The following is a 21,101-nucleotide window of genomic DNA, read 5'->3' as shown; positions in this document are numbered from 1 at the left end:
TTACTAGAACTGCCTTCTTCCATCTTCGCAACATTGCTAAAATCCGTTCAATACTGTCTCAGTCTGATGCGGAAACAATAATTCATGCATTTGTTACCTCCCGTCTCGACTACTGTAATGCACTACTTTCCGGTCTCCCGAAGTCCAGAATCAAGTCTCTTCAGCTAGTACAAAATGCCGCAGCGAGGCTTTTAACTAGGACAAAAAAGTACGATCACATAACACCGATTTTGGCTAACCTGCATTGGCTCCCAGTTAGCCAAAGATGTGACTTCAAAGTTCTCTTAGTACTGTACAAAATCATACATGGACTTGCTCCCTCTTATCTTTCAGATCTGATCTGCCGCTATGTCCCGGTCCGAAGCCTGCGATCTGAGAGTGCCGGTCTTCTGGTGATCCCGAGAGCAAAGAAGTCTTCTGCTGGTTCGAGAGCGTTCTCCATCCGGGCACCGGTGCTGTGGAATGCTCTTCCCCCTGAGATCCGATCTGCAACCTCAGTGGAAATGTTTAAATCTAAACTTAAAACTCACCTCTACTCTATTGCATACGAATAACCTACTCCGCTTGTCGGTTGACAATAGTCTGTGTAATATAGTGTAACAATCTGTGAAGCCCTTTGAGACTCTTCGTGATTTAGGGCTATACAAAAATAAATGACTTGACTTGACTTGACTTTTTGTATCCAAATCCAGCTTTAAACTTCTCCACAACAGTATCTCGGACTTGCCTGGTGTGTTCCTCGTTCTTCATGATGCTCTCTGCGCTTTAAACAGACCTCTGAGACGATTACAGTGCAGGTGCATTTATACAAAGACTTGATTACACACAGGTGGATTCCATTTATCATTGTTAGTCGTTTAGATCAACATTGAAACATTCAGAGATCCCCACTGAACTTCTGGACAGAGTTTCCTGGACTGAAAGTAAAGGGGCTGAATCATTTTGCACACCCACTTTTTCATTTTATATTTGTTAAAAAAGTTTAAATTATCCAAGTGTGTTCCACTTCATGGTCGTGTCCCACTTATTATTGATGCTTCACAAGAAATTTCGGTTTTATATCTTTGTTAGAAGTCTGAAATGTGGCAAAATGTCACAAAGTTCAAGGGGGCCAAATAGTTTTGCAAGCCACTGTACTTCCGGCATTCTGTAGCCACGCTCTGCGGTGTATCACTGGCCTTCGCCTATACCAGACAACACAGTGCCATCTAGTGGGCGAATACTACACATCGGGGTAGTAAATGTTGGAATGTTTTCTCTTAAGGATGTGTTAACAATGCCAAACTGAGTTCAAAGAGCCCTTGTGATTTATTTTTCATTGCGTGTATTTGCTTTTGATGTACTTGTATCAGGCCTGTTCGGGCGGAACAAACCCCCTAAACCAGGGGTGTCAAACTCATTTTAACTCGGGAGCCACACGATAGAACAAACGTTCTCTCGGGGGCCGGACAAGTAGATTAGAAAGGAAGAAAAAGAGAGAGAAAGAAACAAGAGAAAGAGAGGGAGAGAGCAAGAGAGCGGGTGGGACAAAGAAAGGGAGAAAGAGAGAGAAAAATAGTAAGAGAGGAGGAAAGACAGAGAAAGAAAGCCCAAGAGAAAGAGAGGGAGAGAAAGATGAGAGAAAGAGAGAAGGGGGAAAGCAAGAGAGAGCGAAATAAAGAAAATTAGAAAGAGAGAAGGGAAGAAAGAGAGTAGGGGAAAGCAAAAAAGGGACAAAGAGGAATAAAGAAAGAGAAAGAGAGAGTGACTGAGAGAGAAAAAGGAAGGAAAATAATGAGTGAGCAAAAGGGAGAGAATGTGAGAAATAAAATAGGGGAGGGGTAAAGAGAGAGGGCGAAAAAGAAATTCAAAGAGAAATAGAAAGAGAGAGTAGGGAAGAAAGAGAAGGGAGAGAGAGAGAGAAAGAGACAGAGAGGGAGAAATGCAATGTCTTTGTGAGAGGCACCTGGCTTTGGCAACATCAAGTGGACATATTTCTGCCTGCATCTCGTTTTTCTCTTGCACTTCTCTGAGCGTTGTCTCGCGGGCCAGATTCAATCCCTTAGCGGGCCTGATCCGGAGTTATGCCGAGAAATGCATCCCTGCCGAGATTTGCATCCCCTAGCTACTATAACCACTTTGACCTGGTTTTATCTCACTTTTATCTCACTTTTCGGGAATGTAATGGCGAACATATAACCAAAACCACTTCGTCTTGCATTTGTTGGGAATGTAATACAACTTAAACCATTCCGTCTTTGTATTTGTTGTGAATGTAATCGAACAGTAATGCACACCGTATGCAAATCACTTTTGAGCAGGTAATATGTTTATTTTGCCTTTTTCTATTCAAATCGCTCGTATTGAAATTGTTATGCACTCTACCATAAAGCTTATTTCAGTATAATAAGCTTTACGGTAGAGTGCATAACAGTTCTCAAAAGTGATCATTATTAAACTACTGCCTAACCCTCAAACTTAATCATAGTGAGGGGTATAAATCTGACATGTTGCAAGTGGTTTCATAAAAACTACTTTTATTTCCTGAATCATTATGGGGGGTGATAACTACAGTGCAGTGGTTACCATCACAGTGCTCATCAGTGATGAGTTATTGTGATTTTCTGGGAAATAGGACGCACTGTGTTAAATATGGCGAAATGACATCTGAGCCCTTTAGTGTTACATGTGGTGTTCCGCAGGGTTCAGTACTTGGCCCCCTTCTTTTCAGCATTTACATGCTTCCATTAGGTGATATTATTCGCAAGTATAATATCAGTTTCCATTGCTACGCAGATGACACTCCACTATATCTTCCGTTGGAGGAATCTGCCACGCTAAATTGTGGAAATTTGGAGGCTTGCTTCAGAGATAAAAGAGTGGATGTCACTCAACTTCTTGCGCCTTAACTCTGAAAAGACCGAAATGTTAGTCATTGGTCCATCTAAATTCCGTGACTTGTTCTCAAAGACTGCAATGAACATTGACAAATTTCATGTCACCCAGAGTGACTCAGTAAAAAATGTAGGTGTCATATTTGACCCCGATCTGTCCTTCCAAACACACGCTAAGAATATTACTAGAACAGCTCTCTTCTATCTTCGCAACATTGCTAAAATTCATCCTATGCTGTCTCCATTGGATGCGAAGTTTATAATTAACGCGTTTGTTACTTCCCGTCTTGATTACTGTAATGCACTTCTCTCCGGTCTCCCGAAGTCCAAAATCAAGAGCCTTCAGCTAGTACAAAATGCTGCACCGAGGCTTTTAACTAAGACAAGAAAGTTTGATCACGATACCCCGATTTTAGCTAACCTGCATTGGCTCCCTGTTAGCTTAAGGTGTGATTTTAAGGTTCAGTTGGTAGTATACAGAATCATGCATGGACTTGCTCCCTTTCAGATTTAATTTCCCCCTATGTTCCGGTCCAGAGCCTTCACTCTGAAAATGCTGGTCTACTAGTGATCCCAAGAGCCAAGAAGAGATCCGCAGGTTCGAGATCGTTCTCCATCCGGGCCCCGGTGTTGTGGAATGCTCTTCCCCCTGAGATCCGATCTGCAACCTCAGTGGAACTGTTTAAATCTAAGCTTAAAACACACTTCTACTCTATAGCATATGAATAACCTATATTTTTTGTTGACAATATCTCTGTATTATTTGTAATTGCAACATCCATTGCAGCCTAGTCATCCTGAAAGGGGGATTACCACATGTACCATTCTCACGGTTTCTTCATTTTCCTCATGTTGAGGTTTTTGAGTTTTTCCTTGCCCTCATGTAGGTTTTAGATCAGGGGATGGTGTAATAATAGTCTGTGCAATAACCTGTGCAGCCATTTCAGACTCTTTGCGATTAAGGGCTATACAAATAAAAATGACTTGACTTAAATATTATAGCTTATGAATGACATGTATTTCATGAAGACAATATCTGTGTATTGTTTGTTATTGCAACATCCGTTGCAGCCTGGTCATCCTGGAAGGGGGATTACCACATGTGCGGTCCCTTCTCAAGGTTTCTTCATTTTCCTCATTTTGAGTTTTTCCTTGCCCTCATGTAGGTTTTAGATCAGGGTATGGTGTAATAATGGTCTGTGGTTTGCAATAACCTGTGTAGCCCTTTGAGACTCTTCATGATTAAGGGCTATACAAATGACATGACTTGACTTGAAATGTGATGACTAACTGGCACGTTTTATAGTTTGAGCCCATCTTAAACCTAATTTTAATAATGAAAACCCGCAGGAAAGAGATTATCATTGTAGAAACGCTATCAAACTGAAAAAACTTTGCACAAATGATCACAAATAAGTATCTCTCAGTCATTTAATAATCCAATAATAAAAAGTGGAAGCGGGTCAGCCTGGTGAGATGGAATGAAACAGTCAACACATGCTTTGGCCAACACGTTTAATACTTTCATCCCATTTTCCTTTTTCAAAGTCCTACATAGAGAGATCTAAATGCCTCTCAGAGAGAAAAACAAGCTTAAAATACACTTAAAACCTATACGAATGGCCGACACTGAACTGGCCACAGGGAGTAGTTGACATCTGACAGAATGCATCTTTTTAAAGACACCTCAACATTTGCAAAAAAAAAAAAAGGATGTATTACAATGGCGATACATTGCTTTAGAGAAACTAGTGCACATTGGGTGCACTTGCTACCTAATGAGAAAACAATATTTTTTTGGTACAGCTTTTATATTGGATAGAACTAGTCGAGCAGGTTTGCAAGTGATTACTTATGTTTAGAGGGGGTTTGAGAAGAGTGTCATGATCCATTTTCCCTCTAAGCTTCCTCGGATCCGAGCAATCGCATGGAATAACGGTGAGCAAGTATGGCAACCGAATCCTGAGCAAACAAGTCCAAAACCCGACTTAAAATCGTTACATTCTTCTGGCTTTCGGGCAACACTAGTAAGTTTTTTTTAAATTTTAATAAATTGGCAGATGTAAAATTGGAAAGGTTGCACAACCCTCACCTATGGTTTTTACAACTTTAAGATTTTGAAAAAGTATTTTTTGTTACATGATCCTAACATGGCAGCACGGCGGTGCAGTGGTTAGCGCGTGTGCGGCACAGTTCTAAGGTCTTGGGAACCTCCTGTGTGGGTTCAAATACAGCTACCGGACTTCCTGTGCGGAGTTTGTATGTTCTCCCCGTGCTTGCGTGGGTTTCCTCCGGGCACTCCGGTTTCCTCCCACATTCCAAAGACATGCATTTCAGGTGAATTGGCCGGTCCAAACTGTCCCCAGGTGTGGATGAGCGAGCGAGTTGTCTGTCCCTGTGTGCCCTGCGATCGGCTGGCAACCAGTTCAGGGTGTCCCCTGCCCACTGCCCGATGATTGCTGGGATGGGCTCCAGCACCCCCGCGACCCTACTGAGGATAAGCGGTGCAGCTAATGAGATAATCCTAACATTTTGTGGATTTATTTAGTTGGTTGCACAATACAGAACTGTATTTAATCACACTTTTTAATGGAAGTACAATGTTGACAAAACAATTGACTGTTGCATTGAATTAATTTGCAATCTGTTTTTAGTAACATTAGACGAATCAAAGCACCCCCCCAAAGTCTTTACCTTTTTTTCTTTATTTTTTATAATCTCACCCCATCTTTGTACATTTTTTCTTGCTTTCCTTTTGTTTCCTTTATTCTTTTATTGGTTATTTCCTTTTTTTTATACCTTTCGTTTTTCTTGCTTTCCCCTTTTTATTTTTCCTTTTATCCCTCCTTTAGAAGTCATTTTGTGAGTCATACTACATATTTGATGACAATCTGAAGAGCTGTTTAGGGGCGGGAATAGCCAGCTTTTTTTTAGTGAGCCGAGCCAAAAGAGCTAAAAAAAAAAAATCTTTCTAAAAAAAAAAAAAGACAGAAATTTGCGCGGCAACATTGACGTAGTCACACAGGTAAGAAAGGTCACAGAGCTACGTAGACCGCAGAGGTAGCCTACGTGGTTTTTGCCTTCTTTTCTCCCCAAATTTGCAAGTGAATTCATTTTGCAATTTGGAGCCCTGATTTTTAAGTGCATGATAGCTTTTCTTTGTGGGCAGTGCGCACACACACAGCTTGGAGGGAACATGGGTCATGATCACACCCGGTTTAGCGTTTTAACACACAAGACAGAACATGCTCAGAAATGTCAAGTAACAGCCTGTATTTGTTCATAATGGGAACAGTTAAAGCTAACTAAAAAAATAATGCATGGACGTCATGTAAATAAGCATCAAAATTGAACTACGGCTCCATAGTTGAAAGAGAAGAACCCTGAAACGGAGTTAATAAAGCCAAGGTTACTCATGATTAGACCCTACACACTACGTGTTGTAGAAGTGCACAAAAATATGAACATCTGAGTGCTCGAAAATACCAGAACCGGGTTTTTCTTTGTGGAAAACTAATTCTCATCGTCTTCTTCGTCATCGTCGTCCTCGCTGACCAGGTAACCCCGTGCCCCGCTGTGGTGAGCGGAGGGCGAGGGAGGCGGGGACGTTTTGTTGAAGAAGGGTAAGCGAAAGGTAGGCGAGGGTGAGCGCTCCTCTCGGGTGGGGCTGCTGCTCGGACTCTGCCGGGGGCTGATGGCCTGCAGCATCCGGCCTTTGCCTTCCTTCAGCATGTGTTTCTGTTCACAAACGCAACAGGACCTTGAGATTTCGTCTGAGCGTTCACACAAAGTCGGTGAGCAACGCTTGAAACAACAGTGAGCAACCATAATCCCAAGTGTGGCAAGATAATTCATTATCAAATGTCCAAAACTTGACATCAAGTTACATTTTGCTGAGTTTCCGGCAATGCAAAATGATTTTTCTCTTTTGAATGAATTGAATCATGTACTATTGCAAAGGTTGTACGGCCCACAAACCTCGTTTGTTCAATCTTTCACAAGATATCCATTTCTTTTTATTTCCAGATATATTTTGTCGCATAATATTAACATTTTTGGGGGCTTATCTAGTCGGTTGTAAGATACAGAACTGTACTTAATCACATTTTTGAGTGGAAGTACAATGTTGGCAACAAGATTCACTTGATATCATTGGAAATTATTTGAATGCAACACAAACGTTCTCTTTTTTTTTCAACTTTTTTTTAAATTCCTTTAAAAAATGTCATTGTTTATTTTTTCCGAGCTGTTGCTTTTTTCTTTTTGTTCTCTATTTACTTTTTTCCTAGATTTCTTTCTTTTTTTTCTGTCTTTTTTCTGAATTTTTCCTTCTTTTTTTTCTCTTCCTTTTGTTTCTTTTTTTTCTCAGCTTTTCACTACTTTTTTCATTTTGGTATTTTTTTCTTTTTTGTTCTATTCCCCCCTTCCTTTAGGTCATTTTGTGCATAATTTTACATGATATTTGGTCATGTTGGGATTAAAGAAGCAAAAACAACCTGAAGAGCCGTTTAGGACCCGAAAGAGCCGGTTCCTTTTAGTGAGCCGAGCCGAAGAAGCCGGTTCTCGACAAACTCTATTGACTTTACTCAACTTTACTCGACTTCAAAATACCGCATTTAGGACACAACGTCGGGGGAGCCCTTGTATTTTTACCTTCATGCACTGTAACTTTGACTTAAGTCGCTTCTTAATCAGTAATTTTGAGCCCTCATTTTTGTGCGCTGGCTAGATTTCCTTGTGCGCTGAGAATGTGCGAGCAGTGCGCAATTGCGCACGCGCACAGCTTAGAAGTAACACTTGTTCCGATGATAACAAAATCGGGTTAAGTCATAGGTAGCAACATTAAACTTGTAGGAAGGATCTTTAGGATCATTTTGTTGTAAAGACAGTGAAAGTGGCAATGGTTGATAGGAACTAGGGCTGCATGGTCCATCCATCCATTCGTTATCTGCATCGATTATCCTTAGGGTCTTGTGTTCTGTGTGTCTACTTTGGAAAATGATATGCAAATGGGGGACCTCATAACGCTCGGGAAAGTCCGGAAGCACGAAGTTATTTGATGCAGGCTTCCGATTGGCTGCCGAGTATGCAAATTGCCAAACGAACCGAAATTTCCAAACCGAACGAAGCTCGGAAAATTGGAATATATATATATATTTTTTTTTCCACTTTTAATGCAGAAAAATCCAGTTTTATTTGAAAACCACTAACAATTAAGTTGTTTGGTGCTAAAAATATGATATCTTATTAAAAATATGTAATAATATTGGTAACTGTTCTTTTTCTTCTTTTCTTAAATAACAACCCCCTATAATTTGATAATTTAGTTTTACCCAGCCAAATATTTTTGTAATAAAATCAAAACAAACTGGGCCCACATTGTACAAAACAAACCAATTAACTGGCTGATTTTTTAAACAACCCAAAACATTAGGCCATTTGTTTTAAAAGCCCCAAAATCCTGCTTATAATAACTCACAAAATTAGCTCATTTTCAAATACCAAAGAGCTATGTAGCGCATGAGAACCTAAAAAATGGTGTTAAGAACAACATTTTAGCTGTTAAGGTTTTTTTTAGTACTTTATTTGAAATGCTAAAAACCATATCAATTTAAAATAAAGTAGAAAGTAATTTGGTATAGCTGAAATTGGTCCGCTTTAACACTAACTTGACTCGTTCTGTTCGTTATGGTTCTCACCAGCGCTCCCTCAGGCCCGAACATCTGCAAGAAGTTGCCGATGAACTCCCGCGACTTCTCCTCCCACTTCTGGATCAGGTCGATGCTCTTCTCCTCCACCTTCAGGACAAACTCTTTGCTCTTCTCCTCCACGTCACGGACCTTCCTCTTCACCTTGTCCACGCGCTCCTGCAAGTGGTACTTCTTCTCCTGCGAAAAGCGAGGGGGTCGTCAGTTTTCTCGTTTGCCCGCGTCCCCGCGTCCTAGACGCATCGTTTTTGCTGAGAATGCATAGTATCGAATCAACGTGCATCCCGGGGTCGCAACTTTTTCATTGTCATTATTACCCGATTACTTTTATTTTTAACAAAGATTTACCGCACTCCAAACTTTTCGTCAGGCAGATCCGCCATCGTTGTTTTGGTCTCGCGGTTCGAGTTTTCGTCTGCACGCCAATCTCGGCAAACGAGATCTCGTTTCTTCGATATTACGTCATTGTAGTGGTGGCTGTCGTCGATTTAATGTGAAAATCAACACAAAATTGGTAATTTCTTCAGTGTCAGTAATAAGTCGAAACATAATGCCGAAAGTGATAACAACGGCAATAATTCCGGCACGAAGAAACGGCGGAGAAATTCTTCGGAAGAACGCTAGGAAAACACGAGAGGCTAGGAAAACACGTGTGTTTAAGCGGACGACTCGATGAAAGAAAATAGACAAAATAATACTCCTAAGCAAGATAAGGACTTTTCTGCCAAAATGACCTTAATTTTATTCCTGGTTACGCTATGAGAGTGATGATAATGGATTGGACCTTGAGAAGGCAAAACAACTGTGGCGTGACAGCAAACCGAAGAATATATGAACTGAAAAATAAGTGATAACTGCTTTGTATTACAAATTAACTGTGATGATTAAAACTGCATGAATATATATAGACTAATATTTCAGCAATACTATTTTGTATAATTTACAATATTGTGAACTGAAAAATCTGAAGTGATAACTGCTTTGTATTACCAATTAACCGTGATGATTAAAACTAAATGAAAATATAGATTAATATAATTATTTCAGCAATATTATTCTGTATAATGTACAATATTGTTGTGAACTGAAAAATCTTGAAGTGATAACTGATTTGTATTACCAATAAACTGTGATGAATAAAACTGAATGAATATATAGATTTATATTATATATTTGTCGCCGATTTACAATACAATTACAACACCAAATTTTGGGGATTTTTGAACATGCGAGTCCCCGGGACCCATCACTTTTCAGAGGTAAAATGAACACTGGGTCGAGAAGCGGGGCTCGGGAGGATCTAGTCAGACCCTGGCAGCCATGTTTCTCACGTTGATGAAGCTGACGTTGAGCTCCTTGGCCGTGTAGCCCCTCTGCAGGTTGCGCCGGGCATACAAGTCGTAGTCGCGTACGATGCGCGTGATGATGTCCGAGGTGGAGATGCCTTCCGTCCGCTGGGTGGGGGCGAACATGCCTGGGGGAGGTCGATACATCGAGGTTGGGTGAGGAACCGGCCAGAAATTGCAGCAAAGTAAGCAGACACAAAATAGGATCAATCGAATCATGCCTTCTCAACTCTGACATGTTATGAAATTTCAATTTAGAACACTATGATTCACCTTGAATGCATTCAATCACACCTTATGACTAATAATTTAGATAAATTCCTCTCGATGATTGAAAGTACAATCAATATTTTTTTCCTTCATCATAATTTGCAATACATCCAATCCTACCTCGCCTCCACTAGTGTAAATAGTTTACACACAATCGTTTGGAAAGCAATTATTAGTGAGCTTTTCGGGGCTCTCATCAAAGCGGATGGAATAGTCACCAGCTTGTTTGAATAGCCATCTTGTATACCTGCTTCTTTGATGTGCTTATAGACGTCGTCGCTTCCTGCTGAGGAGTATGGGATGTCGTCGTGGGCCACAAAGTCGATCTGAACCGAATAAATAAATACCTTCATTAATGGCACAGTGGTATGGGATGTCGAAAGAAAAAAATAGGGATGCACTGAAATGTTTTTCTGCCGAAAATGAGCAAAAGAGCATTTCTGGTTTCGTCTGAAAAAAGTAAAACCGAAATGCGGTGAAATTACAACGTTGTGATTTCCCTTCAAAAGTGAGACGAGCGGTGTGAAGCTGGCTTTCACTCTGGAGCAAGTCAGCGGAGAAAGGGATGATGGGAGCTCTGCTCTTTTTACCTGCAAGACATTTTCTAAAACGTTTTTTTGTGTCCCTCTGCTTCCATACTTTTGTTAGCCGCTAGCCAGATGTTTGCATGCTAACACTACAGATAATTTACTGCAGTTGAGCCGTTTTCATTTTTAAACACAGAATTTGTGTTAAGAGATTTAGTGCGTTTGGGGACAAAGTCGGTGTGATGGCAATAAGCCACGGTATGTACGTCAAGAATTTAAGTCACTATTATCATTTTAATTTGGCGAATATGCGGATGGGACTTTCTCTCGTTTTCCTGTCACTATGACCTCTTCTGTCTGTTAGAAGCTAAAATACCCCAAAAACATGTACTTAAAGGTGATGTCCATAACTTCAAAAATATTCAACTTGTTGAGGCCATCTTCTGACTGAAATAATCATCACACCTTCTTCCAAGCTCCTTTTGTTGCGCGTACAATATAAGAAATTTCCAAATCCGCTTAAAAAAATTTTCATTTTCGACATTTGGACTGTATTTGAAAGAGTCCTTTTCTTACTTTCTTACTTACTTTCCTGGGGTCCTTTTCTTACTTTCACCATTTTCATCCTAGAATAAAAGAATACCGCAACCACACCCACTACATCACTCTACTCCCTCTCCTACCTCTCCTTTGCCTTGTTTCCTCGAACATAATGCGCTCCTTGGCTAAAACACGGAGGGTAAAGGTAAGATCGAAAACAGATAGGCACGGTGGAAAAAATAAATATATAAAGGCTCTTTGAACTCAGTTGGGATTTGTTAGCACATGCCTAATACAGAAAATATTAAATTATAAACTTTTTAAGGACAACTCAAACTACCTGCCCAACATTTTACATGGGGTAAGAGTGTGCAGTGTAGCAGCTAAAAGCTAATTCTTTTTCATTATAACACGCCACTTTACTCAAAGTACAATGGACTCGCTAGTGTTATTTGCATTTTCGATCTTTCAAGAGTTCTACTGTTGGCCGAATGGATTGGATTTTTAGCATTAATAAGTATTGTTTGTTGTTTTAAAATGACTTAGATCGAAAAACTGATTAGCATCTAGTAATATTCATGTCAATGAATCATTTTACGTTTTTTCAGCGCATCCCTAGAAAAACCTCAAACAGCGAGCGCAGCTGAACATCTCACGCGGTGTTTGGCGAGGAACTCCGGCGTCAGCGTCCAGGGCGCGTTGCGCACCACTTCGTCCACGTAGCGGCAATGGCAGACGGCATCGTAGCGCTCGTCCTCGTTCATGACGGTGAAGCCCTTGAACTTGTGCGTCAGGTCGTCGCTGCACACTTGAAGCGGACCTCTCGGTTACTCCGGCTCCTTTGCGGCAAATCAAGCTCCAATGCTTACCTCCTACGATGAGGTGCGTGTTTGGGAAGAGGTTTTTGGCTTGCATGAGCGCCCGGGCGTGTCCCGAGTGGAAAACGTCAAAGATTCCGTCGGCGTAGACTCTCACCGGCCTTTCGGCTGAACGGAAAGAAAACGGGATCGTGTTGAAATATGTTAGGGTGTGATGGAAGGAAGAGTGGACGTAGGTGGGACTCACGCCGCGTTCCCCGTTTGGCCTCCTCCATGTTGACCCTCTCGTAGGGTTGAGCGCGGGCCGGCACTAGCTCGTCGGCAAAAGGCGCTGGGTGCTTCAAACCCTGAAGGGGCCCGCAAGCAGCAAGAAGGGTTAAGCAAAGGTTATACATTACAGACTGAATGAGTGAAAACATTCATCTAGTGGAACAGGAAAACCCTACACACATAGGAAAGGGCAATATGACAAAATAAGCTCGTAGCTAAAACCTGAAAGATCCTTTTCGGCAGAATATTAGGGGTATTATTTGTTTTCTATATTTTTATACTAATTGTAATGAAGTGAAATATCCACCCTAATTTAATGTAAAACCAATATTTTGGTCGTAAAATAGGAGAAAAAAAACACTATTTTCAACATGTTTCTTTCTTCTACAAAGAAATACACCATGCTAACATAACAAAATAAAACTACCAAAATAAGAAAAAAAAAATGAATATAAGTAATAAAATCTCTACTGTCAATATTTTGTATTATTGTTCTTCCTTTACAATCATTTTTCCAAGAGTTTGCTTGATAAAATGAGAAAAATTATACTTAAAATATATCCCTTGTCTGATATCGTAGATTGCAGATCATTTAAAATATCATCCATCCATCCATTATCTGCAGCGCTTATCCTCAGTAGGGTCGTGGGAGTGCTGGAGCCCATCCCAGCTATATTCGGGCAGTGGTCAGGGGACACCCTAAACTGGTTACCAGCCAGTCGCAGGGCTCATTTAAAATACCGTTTATCTAAATTAATAAAAATATTTATAGGTATTGGCAATCAGCATATATTTATACATATTTATGTGAGTTTCTTTTTTATATTTTAATATAAAAACAAGGTAGAAATATAGTTAAAGAGGAAAGAGAATCCTTAAAATGAGGAAAAATTGCTGCAAATGGATTTAGAATTCTTCACTGTGTACGGTGTAATTTACTATGATTAGAGTGTAAAAATGTAAAATAAATTAACTCATTGTCAGATAATGTGCTAATTAAAAGTTATCGCCATTCTTATTCTATCATATTTTTAACTTGATTGTCTTGTAAAATAAGAAAATCAATAACTAAATTAATCAGAACTGTCAAAAGTGGCAGAAGGAAAAACTTTTTTTAAAGAGTAATTTTTCTTGTTTTAATGGTGAAATAAGTTTAAAATTTAGTCAGTTAAGTAAAGTAACTCTTATCCTAAGAAAATATGCATAATAATTTCATGTTTGGAGTGTGGAGCTTTAATTACAAATGTGTCTTTAATAGTAATTTTCTCATAAAGAAAATTGTGAAATATGTTTCCAAAACAAATCACAAGTGTAAAAAAAAGCAAATATAGTATAATAGAAAAATATCTAAACTGTAATTTTATATTTAAAATTGTTGAAGGTTTGAGGTTTTCCTTGCCCTCATGTAGGTTTTAGATCAGGGGATGGTGTAATAATAGTTTGTAATTTGAAATAATCTGTGGTCTGTTCAGCCCTTTGAGACTCCTTGTGATAAAGGCCTATACAAAAAAACATGACTTGACTTGACTTAATTTATTTTCAATATCGGAGAACATTAATGAGACAGCAAATCCAACAGGTACAGAAAAAGGCCCATTAGCGGAGGGGTGCCCAACCTGGCCCTCAAGAGCCACATGTCCTGCATGTTTTGGGAGTTTCTTTGCTCAAATACAGATGATTCTAACAACCTAGTTCATGCTACAGGTTGCTACAGCTGAAATTTTGCAACACCTGAGCTGGAGAAGAGAAACCTGCGGGACATACGGCTCTTGAGGACCAGGTTGGCCACCCATGCATATACAATCATGCACCTCGTGACCCTCCTCAGTGGCGTGCACACACACACACACACACACACACAGGGTGCAGACTCACCACAGTGCATCGTGGGATTTTCCCGATCCTCTCCCCCACCTCTCTGTCCGCGTTGGACAGATCTCGTTTCCTCTTTCTGGACAGGAGCGGCTCGTCCGTGCTCTGCATCTGCAGTCAGTCAAAGGTGAAGAAAAATGAGCGTGACACATGCAGATAGTGACAGTTGCCGGTCGCCCGGATAATGTCAGATGTCGCATTGACACGGAAGCCATATTCGATGCTTATTGACTTCAGATGACCCCGTTGTGTTGCACGCTGTCAGCTGAGTGGCATTGTTGCTATTTTGAGAACATCAATTTTGCCCACTAAGCATTTCCTAATGATAGAGTCCAAATTCCAATTTCGACGTGGCCACAAATATTTTTCCGAAATGATTATTTTATTAATCTGTTTAAAAATTGGTGAATCAGCTTAACTAGAAAGCCTTTCATTTCAATCCCTGTGTTCTAAAAGAAAGCTATTTTAAATTATAATGATAGAAAACGTAACAGATTATAATTTAATAGCTGTTTGCTAGTGCGTCGCAAAATAGGGAAAAACCATGATCCAGATGTTCTAAAATTGATCAAATCAAGCAAAAAAACGTCAACACCGAGGCTCACCAACCTTTTTAAAGCGCTACACGAAAGGAAAGATATGGTGATTGAAAAGGTGGTCAGGCACCAGGAAGAGCAATCCAAGATCAAGGCGCTCAGTCAGGCGCAACAAGGGCCATGGAAAACCTGGGATGGAGTGATCAACTGGACCATCAAGGGGTCCCACGTGTAGAATATTCCTAAATAAGGCTAGGTTTCCTCATCGGGCCACGTACGTCACCCTACCAAGTCCAAGCAATCTGAGGCAGAGGTATGGCTCTGAGGAGAACTGCCAGCTCTGTTATGCCTTAAACCCAAGTCTACAACATCCTGTCCAATTGCAAGACAGCACTGGTGCAGGGTAAGTATCGATGGCGACACGAGCTGGTCTTGCGCAAGTTTGCAGAAGACCTTAAAGAGCAGAGAATGGAAGCTTTCAAAGACCCTCCTTCCAGGGCTTAACCACTAGAGTCGTACGGGCACCATTTCCTGAAATTGTGTCCTTAGCCAAGCACAGCCTGGTTGTGCCCGTCCCTCTTCAGGCCATCAAATTTTTCCACCCGGTCTCGAACCGGAGACTTTGCGCGTGATGGCGAATGAGCTATCCACTGCAATAGAGGTTTCATTTATTTATAACACTGTAAAACATTCATCTGGTTCTAAGTAGTCTTTAAGTACCAGATTTATATTTAGTATATATACAATTTAGTATATTTGAAATTCCAGTACAACTTCAAAATAATCCCATTTGAGACGCCAAAATAGGTAATTACTCTTAAAAAGAACATGGGCTGAAAAATATGATGTAAATAATACATTCAATTTTTATTTTATCAAACCTACCAATAAAGTTAGCTTCCTACATCAACTAACTAATTTTGATTAAAATGGTCTTTCATCCTGAACAATAAAACAATGGAAAAAAAATGTTGAATACCTAAAATTCCCTGGAGTAGGGGGATTTCTAAAACAAATTGTTTCTAAATAATTAATGGATTGTGACATTAGTCAGTGATTAATGTAATAATTGGTTAGCATTTGATTATTTGCATTTGTGTTTAAAAATCCAAACAACGCATGTCAAACACTGAATAGAACATAAATTAAGCACGATTATTTTCCCTTTCCCTGTGACTAAATATTGCTGCAAGGTCTCAGATGTAAATAGGGGACAAGTGTGTTTAATTTGCATAAATGCAGAAATATCTACAACTATGTAAACTCTTTCGGTAGTTAAAACATTTCAGTATCTGCAGAGAAGGAGAAGAACACATGCCTGTTAAAGGTTGCAATACTGTTTGTCTACATGTAAAGCATCGGCAATTGTGTTCAAATTGCTTGAAACAACTCATGAGACTACTAGATATGGTTACTCCTCTTTGGGCATTCGCAATAAAATAAAAGGCATTTGAAACAATGCAGTCATGTTCAATACATATTTGATTCTATTTGTTTTACAGTAGATTTCAACATGTCAATAGACAGAAGAATTGATTTTTTTCAAAGATCTTTTCGTACTATTTTGTTGCTTGTTTTGAAATTAGTGAGCTGCGTGCACCAAAAATATCAGTTTTTTTTAAAAGTCTTTGTACTTAATGTCACCATGCTTCGCAACAGTAATAAACACAAGCCTGGTGTCTAAACAATAAATACAAGAGGAATGGCAAGCCAAGATTTAGCCACAACATCTGATGTAACACTGACAAGTTCCTTTTCTCAAAGGCCAACTCCGGACATGCGACAAAAAAATCTTTGCCTGAGGCTTTCAAAGGAAGTTTGTTATTTTGAAAGGGCCTCTGTCGGCTTCGTGTCGAGTGAACGTTGCAGCTGTGCACATTACATAAAATCCGACACAATTACAAGGCGATGGCAGACGCGCCGACGCTCTGCCAGGCCTGCGCATGTCATCATACTGTACATTGCTGCAGTGCTAAATTAGGACGGGAGCCACAAGTCCTGTTTGACCGCATGCTTCCTACTCAACACTTTCGTTGGTAATATCAGTTTCACTGGCGATATTGCATCAAAAAGTATTTCCTATGTCAAACAGTTTTTGTGTATATAAAAAAGGAAGAATGCATTGAGAGGAGGATATCACGGTCATTATTTAGTCATAATAAAAAATAAATCATGGTATGGTTATAACAAATGCGGGGTCTCAAACTTGTGGTCTGCAAGACGATAGTTTTAGGCCCCAGCCGTTATATGAAAGCTTAATAATGATGCTTTCTCAGTAATAGTTAGTTAGGCAGGATTTAAGATTCACTAGCTAAAATTTGAGATAGATCTATGCCTGACCTGCAATTTCATTCCCTAGATATTCCCTAGTTTAACCCATGGCAGTGCGTTTACATCACAGACTATAAGTTTCAACAAATTAGCTGATTCAATTAAATAGCCACTTATTTATCAGATGGTGTAATAATAGTCTGTAGTTTGAAACAGTCTGTCGTCTGTGCAGCCCTTTGAGACTTCTTGTGATTATGGGCTGTACAAAGACACATTCTACTTAAATTTATAGGACGCAAGATACCAGGTGAGGGACGTTATCAAAAATAGGTCGAGAAAATTATTTATTTTGCATAGTGGAATCCCTACCCTAGAATTCACCGACCATGTTTGTCATGCATCTTGCTGTGGTGCCTGTGCTTTATTTGCAATGGGTTTTGATCGTATAAGATCAGGGTTGGCGAACAAGTTTGATACAAAGAGCCGACATTTTTAACTGTAAGAGTCAAAGAGCCACACCACGCACTGACCTGCCATGACAGACATACACACACAAACACACACACAATTAAAAACACATCATTTCCCATGACACACTCCTCTCCTTACAATACAACAAGTATTGGTCTTGTGTTGAATTCAAGGAAAGTGTCCACCCTCAATACACACCAAAAAACTAAACATGAATCAAGGCAAAGAGCCACAGTATATAGAAAATATGATGAGGCAAAGATCAACATTCTTATAAGCCAAGAGCCGCATGTTCGCCACCCCTGTATTAGATGATACAGTGCCATAGAGTGCTCAAATATTACACACTGGAGCTTTAAACATAGTTTATCTACTTGACAATGGATATAAAACTTTAGACTGACTTGTGCGGCAGCGGCCGATTTCATCCGCAAAGGTACAGATTGAATTTGATGTTAAAATAAATTAAAGTGCACAATTGTCCATGTTTAACGTTTCATGTTCATAAAGTTAAAGGATAAAGACTGTTAATACACCCAATGGAATGCAAATAGTATTTATTCCATTCCTCTACTCAAATATTTAGTTTCTAAAGGGACAAGTTGTATTATTAAGTGCCCCCTAGTTGTAAAAATATTAAAAAAAAAACAATATGAATTAAAATAAAAAGCAAAAAAAGATCACCCATCGTAAAAATGTTCATTTTTAAAATACTCACAGCTTGAGAAATTTACATTTATTTTACATAACATGACGATTACATAAAGGGAGCTTGTATGGTTGTCTACCGTTTTGCTGCTACGGATACGCCCCAAAAATCAAAAACCCTGTGAAAGGCTGGCCAAAACAATGACAGGAAAAATGATGCGGTTTTGTCACTTTAAATCCCTTTAGTTTTTATTTCTTTTAGGGCTTTTAAGCACTTGTTTTCAATTGCATGACAAAATACAACGACAACTACTGATCAAGTAATACGCACTGTTCCTTTAAGCCTTCATTTTTTAACTTTATCTTTATTATTTTATCTATTTATTCACAGATCGCTGATTCCTTACCACCTGGGTCGTCGGGGGAACCACTTCCAGTGGTTTGTCTTAATACAGATTATCAATATTCTTCGTTCTTAGTGTAGTTTTTAAGTTAAGATCTTATTTTGGGTGGGAAAAATATATTAGAGAGCGGTGCTTTTATTGGATGCGGCCCCCAGTAAATTGAGTTTGTGACCCCTAATATAAATATTAACATTTTTTTTTACAGTAGACTGTTGATATTTTGCTTTGAGATATCTTTTAGATTTGCAAACAAACTGTTTGGCTATTTTCCAACCATCTCAATAAGAGAAGGACGGCTCACTTGATTTATGATTCTGGATCTTGAATACAACTTTTTGAGTCCTCTCTGAGAATATTCCAGTACTTCTTTCCTGCGCCAGTCGAAGTCACAACCTACTCAAACTATTTCTAACTATTTCCCTGCAATCGAAGTTCACAGTGGTTAATGTATTAAATCAGGGTATGTGAGAGAAAACTATTTATTTGGACGATTTATCAAGGGAAAAAATATGTCATGACAGCAGATAACAACTGACCAGTTGATCAGCAGTTTTGGGAGCAACAAATACACTAAACAAGCTTATAACATCATATAAATGAATGTTAATAGATTATTTACTCACAGTTCAATTTTGTCCGACGTTGCTACTTGTTGGTTTCTCGTCGCGCCCCCTCCTCCCTTCACGTAGCTAGCTAGCTACCAGGCTAACTAGAAGGAAGCTTGCTAACTACCGTTTACTACCAGCTGGATGCTAGCTGTCAACTTGTTCGGCTTGGTAGCTTGGTTTTAGCGAGTCGGCCGTTGTTATGAGTTTAAAATTCGCAGTTTTTCGTAAATACGCCCTGGTCCTTTATGCGGCAGGGGGAGACGGCGGCGCCGTGACAGAATGAACTACAACGCTGACAGGTCAACAGTTTGGGAACTACAAAAGTGGCACAGCCTTGGAAAGGATACGGGGAGGGATGATTTCCGGTTCCGGTTATGTTTTGGTGGTGTCGCCATCTAGGGGTTGAGCACCTGACTTGTCACTTAAGGAGCCATTATTCCAGGGGTCTTCAACCTTTTCAAGCTACTTTTTGTTACTAATTAGCGCAAATTGCACCCATTTTGATACTAAAATAGCAACATAACTAAACGGCTTGCTAAATAGCTAAACGTAGCTTGATGATTTGCTAGAAAAGTAAAAAGGTACAAAACTAAAAAGGGAGCTAAATAACTATATAAAAGAGTAAAAAGACTACTAAACAGCCGGATAGAAAGCAAAAAAAAAAAGAAGCTAGGTAGAAAGGAGATCAAAATTTAGCTTGATAACTACAAAAAAGAATAACATGTTAGCTATAGAGTATGCAAAAAAAGTAAAAAGCTAACTAAATAGCTTAGTAAATAGCTACAAATGCATGAAGATAGCTAGCTACAAAACTAAAAAGGTAGCCAGATAGCTAGCTAAAAAACATTTTTTTTGCTCATTAGCTTACCAAAATCCATGAATTGGAATTTAGTTTGTTGTATTTCCTGTAAAATAACTCAATAAAAAGATGAATGAATAAATGTGTTTCTTACAAGATTTTAATTCTATTCTATTCTAATTGTTTAAAAAATAATTATCAATACTTGAATTTTTTTTTTCATCCATGAAGCCCATGTACTGCAATATACAGTGGCTTGCGAAACTATTTGGCCCCCTTGAACTTTGTGACATTTTGCCACATTTCAGACTTCAAAGGTCAAGACATAAAACTAATTTCTTGTGAAGCATTAACAATAAGTGCGATACAATCATGAAGTGGAACAAGCTTTATTAGATATTTTAAACTTTTTTAGCAAATAAAAAACGAAAAAGTGGGTGTGCAAAATTATTAAGCCCCTTTACTTTCAGTGCAGCAAACTGTCCTCAAGTTCAGTGAGGATTTTTGAATGATTCAATGTTGATCTAAATGACTAAGGATGCTAAATGGAATCCACCTGTGTGTCATCAAGTCTCTGTATAAATGCACCTCCACTGTGATAGTCTTAGTGGTCTGTTTATAGCGCAGAGAGCTTCATGAAGAACGAGGAACACGCCAGGCAGGTCCGAGACACTGTTGTGGAGAAGTTTAAAGCTGGATTTGGATACATGTTATTACTATGTTACTACCAGGTTAATTATTAAAATAGGGTTTGATAGACTCAGACAACTAATAAAAAGAATCATTTTACTAATAAATCACAGTGACCCAGTACTGGTTAGCTATTTTCAGAACATGTCCACGGGTACATCACCTGTCCTCAGGCGGCACCCTGGTGCTCGCGAGCACCAGTTTATTATCATCATCCAGGCAGCACAGCAGATGGTTGGAGTGCATCCCAATGTCCAGGGTTCAATTCCAGCTACCACGGACTCCCCGTGCAGAGTTTCCATGTTCTCCCTGTGCCTGCGTGGGTTTCCTCCCACATTCCAAAAATATGCATGTCAGGTTAATTGGCCAGTCCAAATTGTCCCTATGTGTGAATTGTCTGTCTCTGTGTGCACTTTGACTGACTGGCAGCCACTTCAGGGTATCCCCTGT

The 21,101-nt window shown here is 39.5% G+C and overlaps 1 protein-coding gene across 1 annotated transcript; it reads right to left on the bottom strand.

Moving 5' to 3' along the window:
• Positions 1–4,371: 4,371 nt before the first annotated feature.
• pcyt1aa (phosphate cytidylyltransferase 1A, choline a) lies at positions 4,372–19,479 on the bottom strand. Its single transcript, XM_088348347.1, has 9 exons — positions 19,178–19,479; positions 14,228–14,335; positions 12,330–12,429; positions 12,134–12,250; positions 11,921–12,072; positions 10,445–10,523; positions 9,913–10,055; positions 8,573–8,761; positions 4,372–6,611 (listed from the first exon to the last, which is right to left on the bottom strand). The coding sequence occupies exons 2-9, from the start codon at positions 14,333–14,335 to the stop codon at positions 6,387–6,389; spliced, it is 1,113 nt and encodes a 370-aa protein (XP_088204473.1). The 5' UTR covers positions 19,178–19,479; the 3' UTR covers positions 4,372–6,386.
• Positions 19,480–21,101: the final 1,622 nt, after the last annotated feature.

This window comes from Urocampus carinirostris, chromosome 1 (genome assembly GCF_059441175.1).
Source record: "Urocampus carinirostris isolate Australia breed hairy pipefish chromosome 1, RoL_Ucar_1.0, whole genome shotgun sequence".
Classification (NCBI taxonomy): domain Eukaryota; kingdom Metazoa; phylum Chordata; class Actinopteri; order Syngnathiformes; family Syngnathidae; genus Urocampus; species Urocampus carinirostris.
This window is presented reverse-complemented; position numbering and strand designations above follow the sequence as displayed.

What these genes read in the sequence shown, in the direction of transcription:
- pcyt1aa (XM_088348347.1), bottom strand. Translation starts at nt 14,335, where the DNA reads ATGCAGAGCACGGACGAGCCGCTCCTGTCCAGAAAGAGGAAACGAGAT. An exon ending in CACGCACCTCATCGTAGGAG is followed by an intron (nt 12,073 to 12,133) that starts GTAAGCATTGGA and finishes GTCCGCTTCAAG; the next exon opens with TGTGCAGCGACGACCTGACG. An exon ending in AGTTCCTCGCCAAACACCGC is followed by an intron (nt 10,524 to 11,920) that starts GTGAGATGTTCA and finishes TATTCGGTTCAG; the next exon opens with ATCGACTTTGTGGCCCACGA.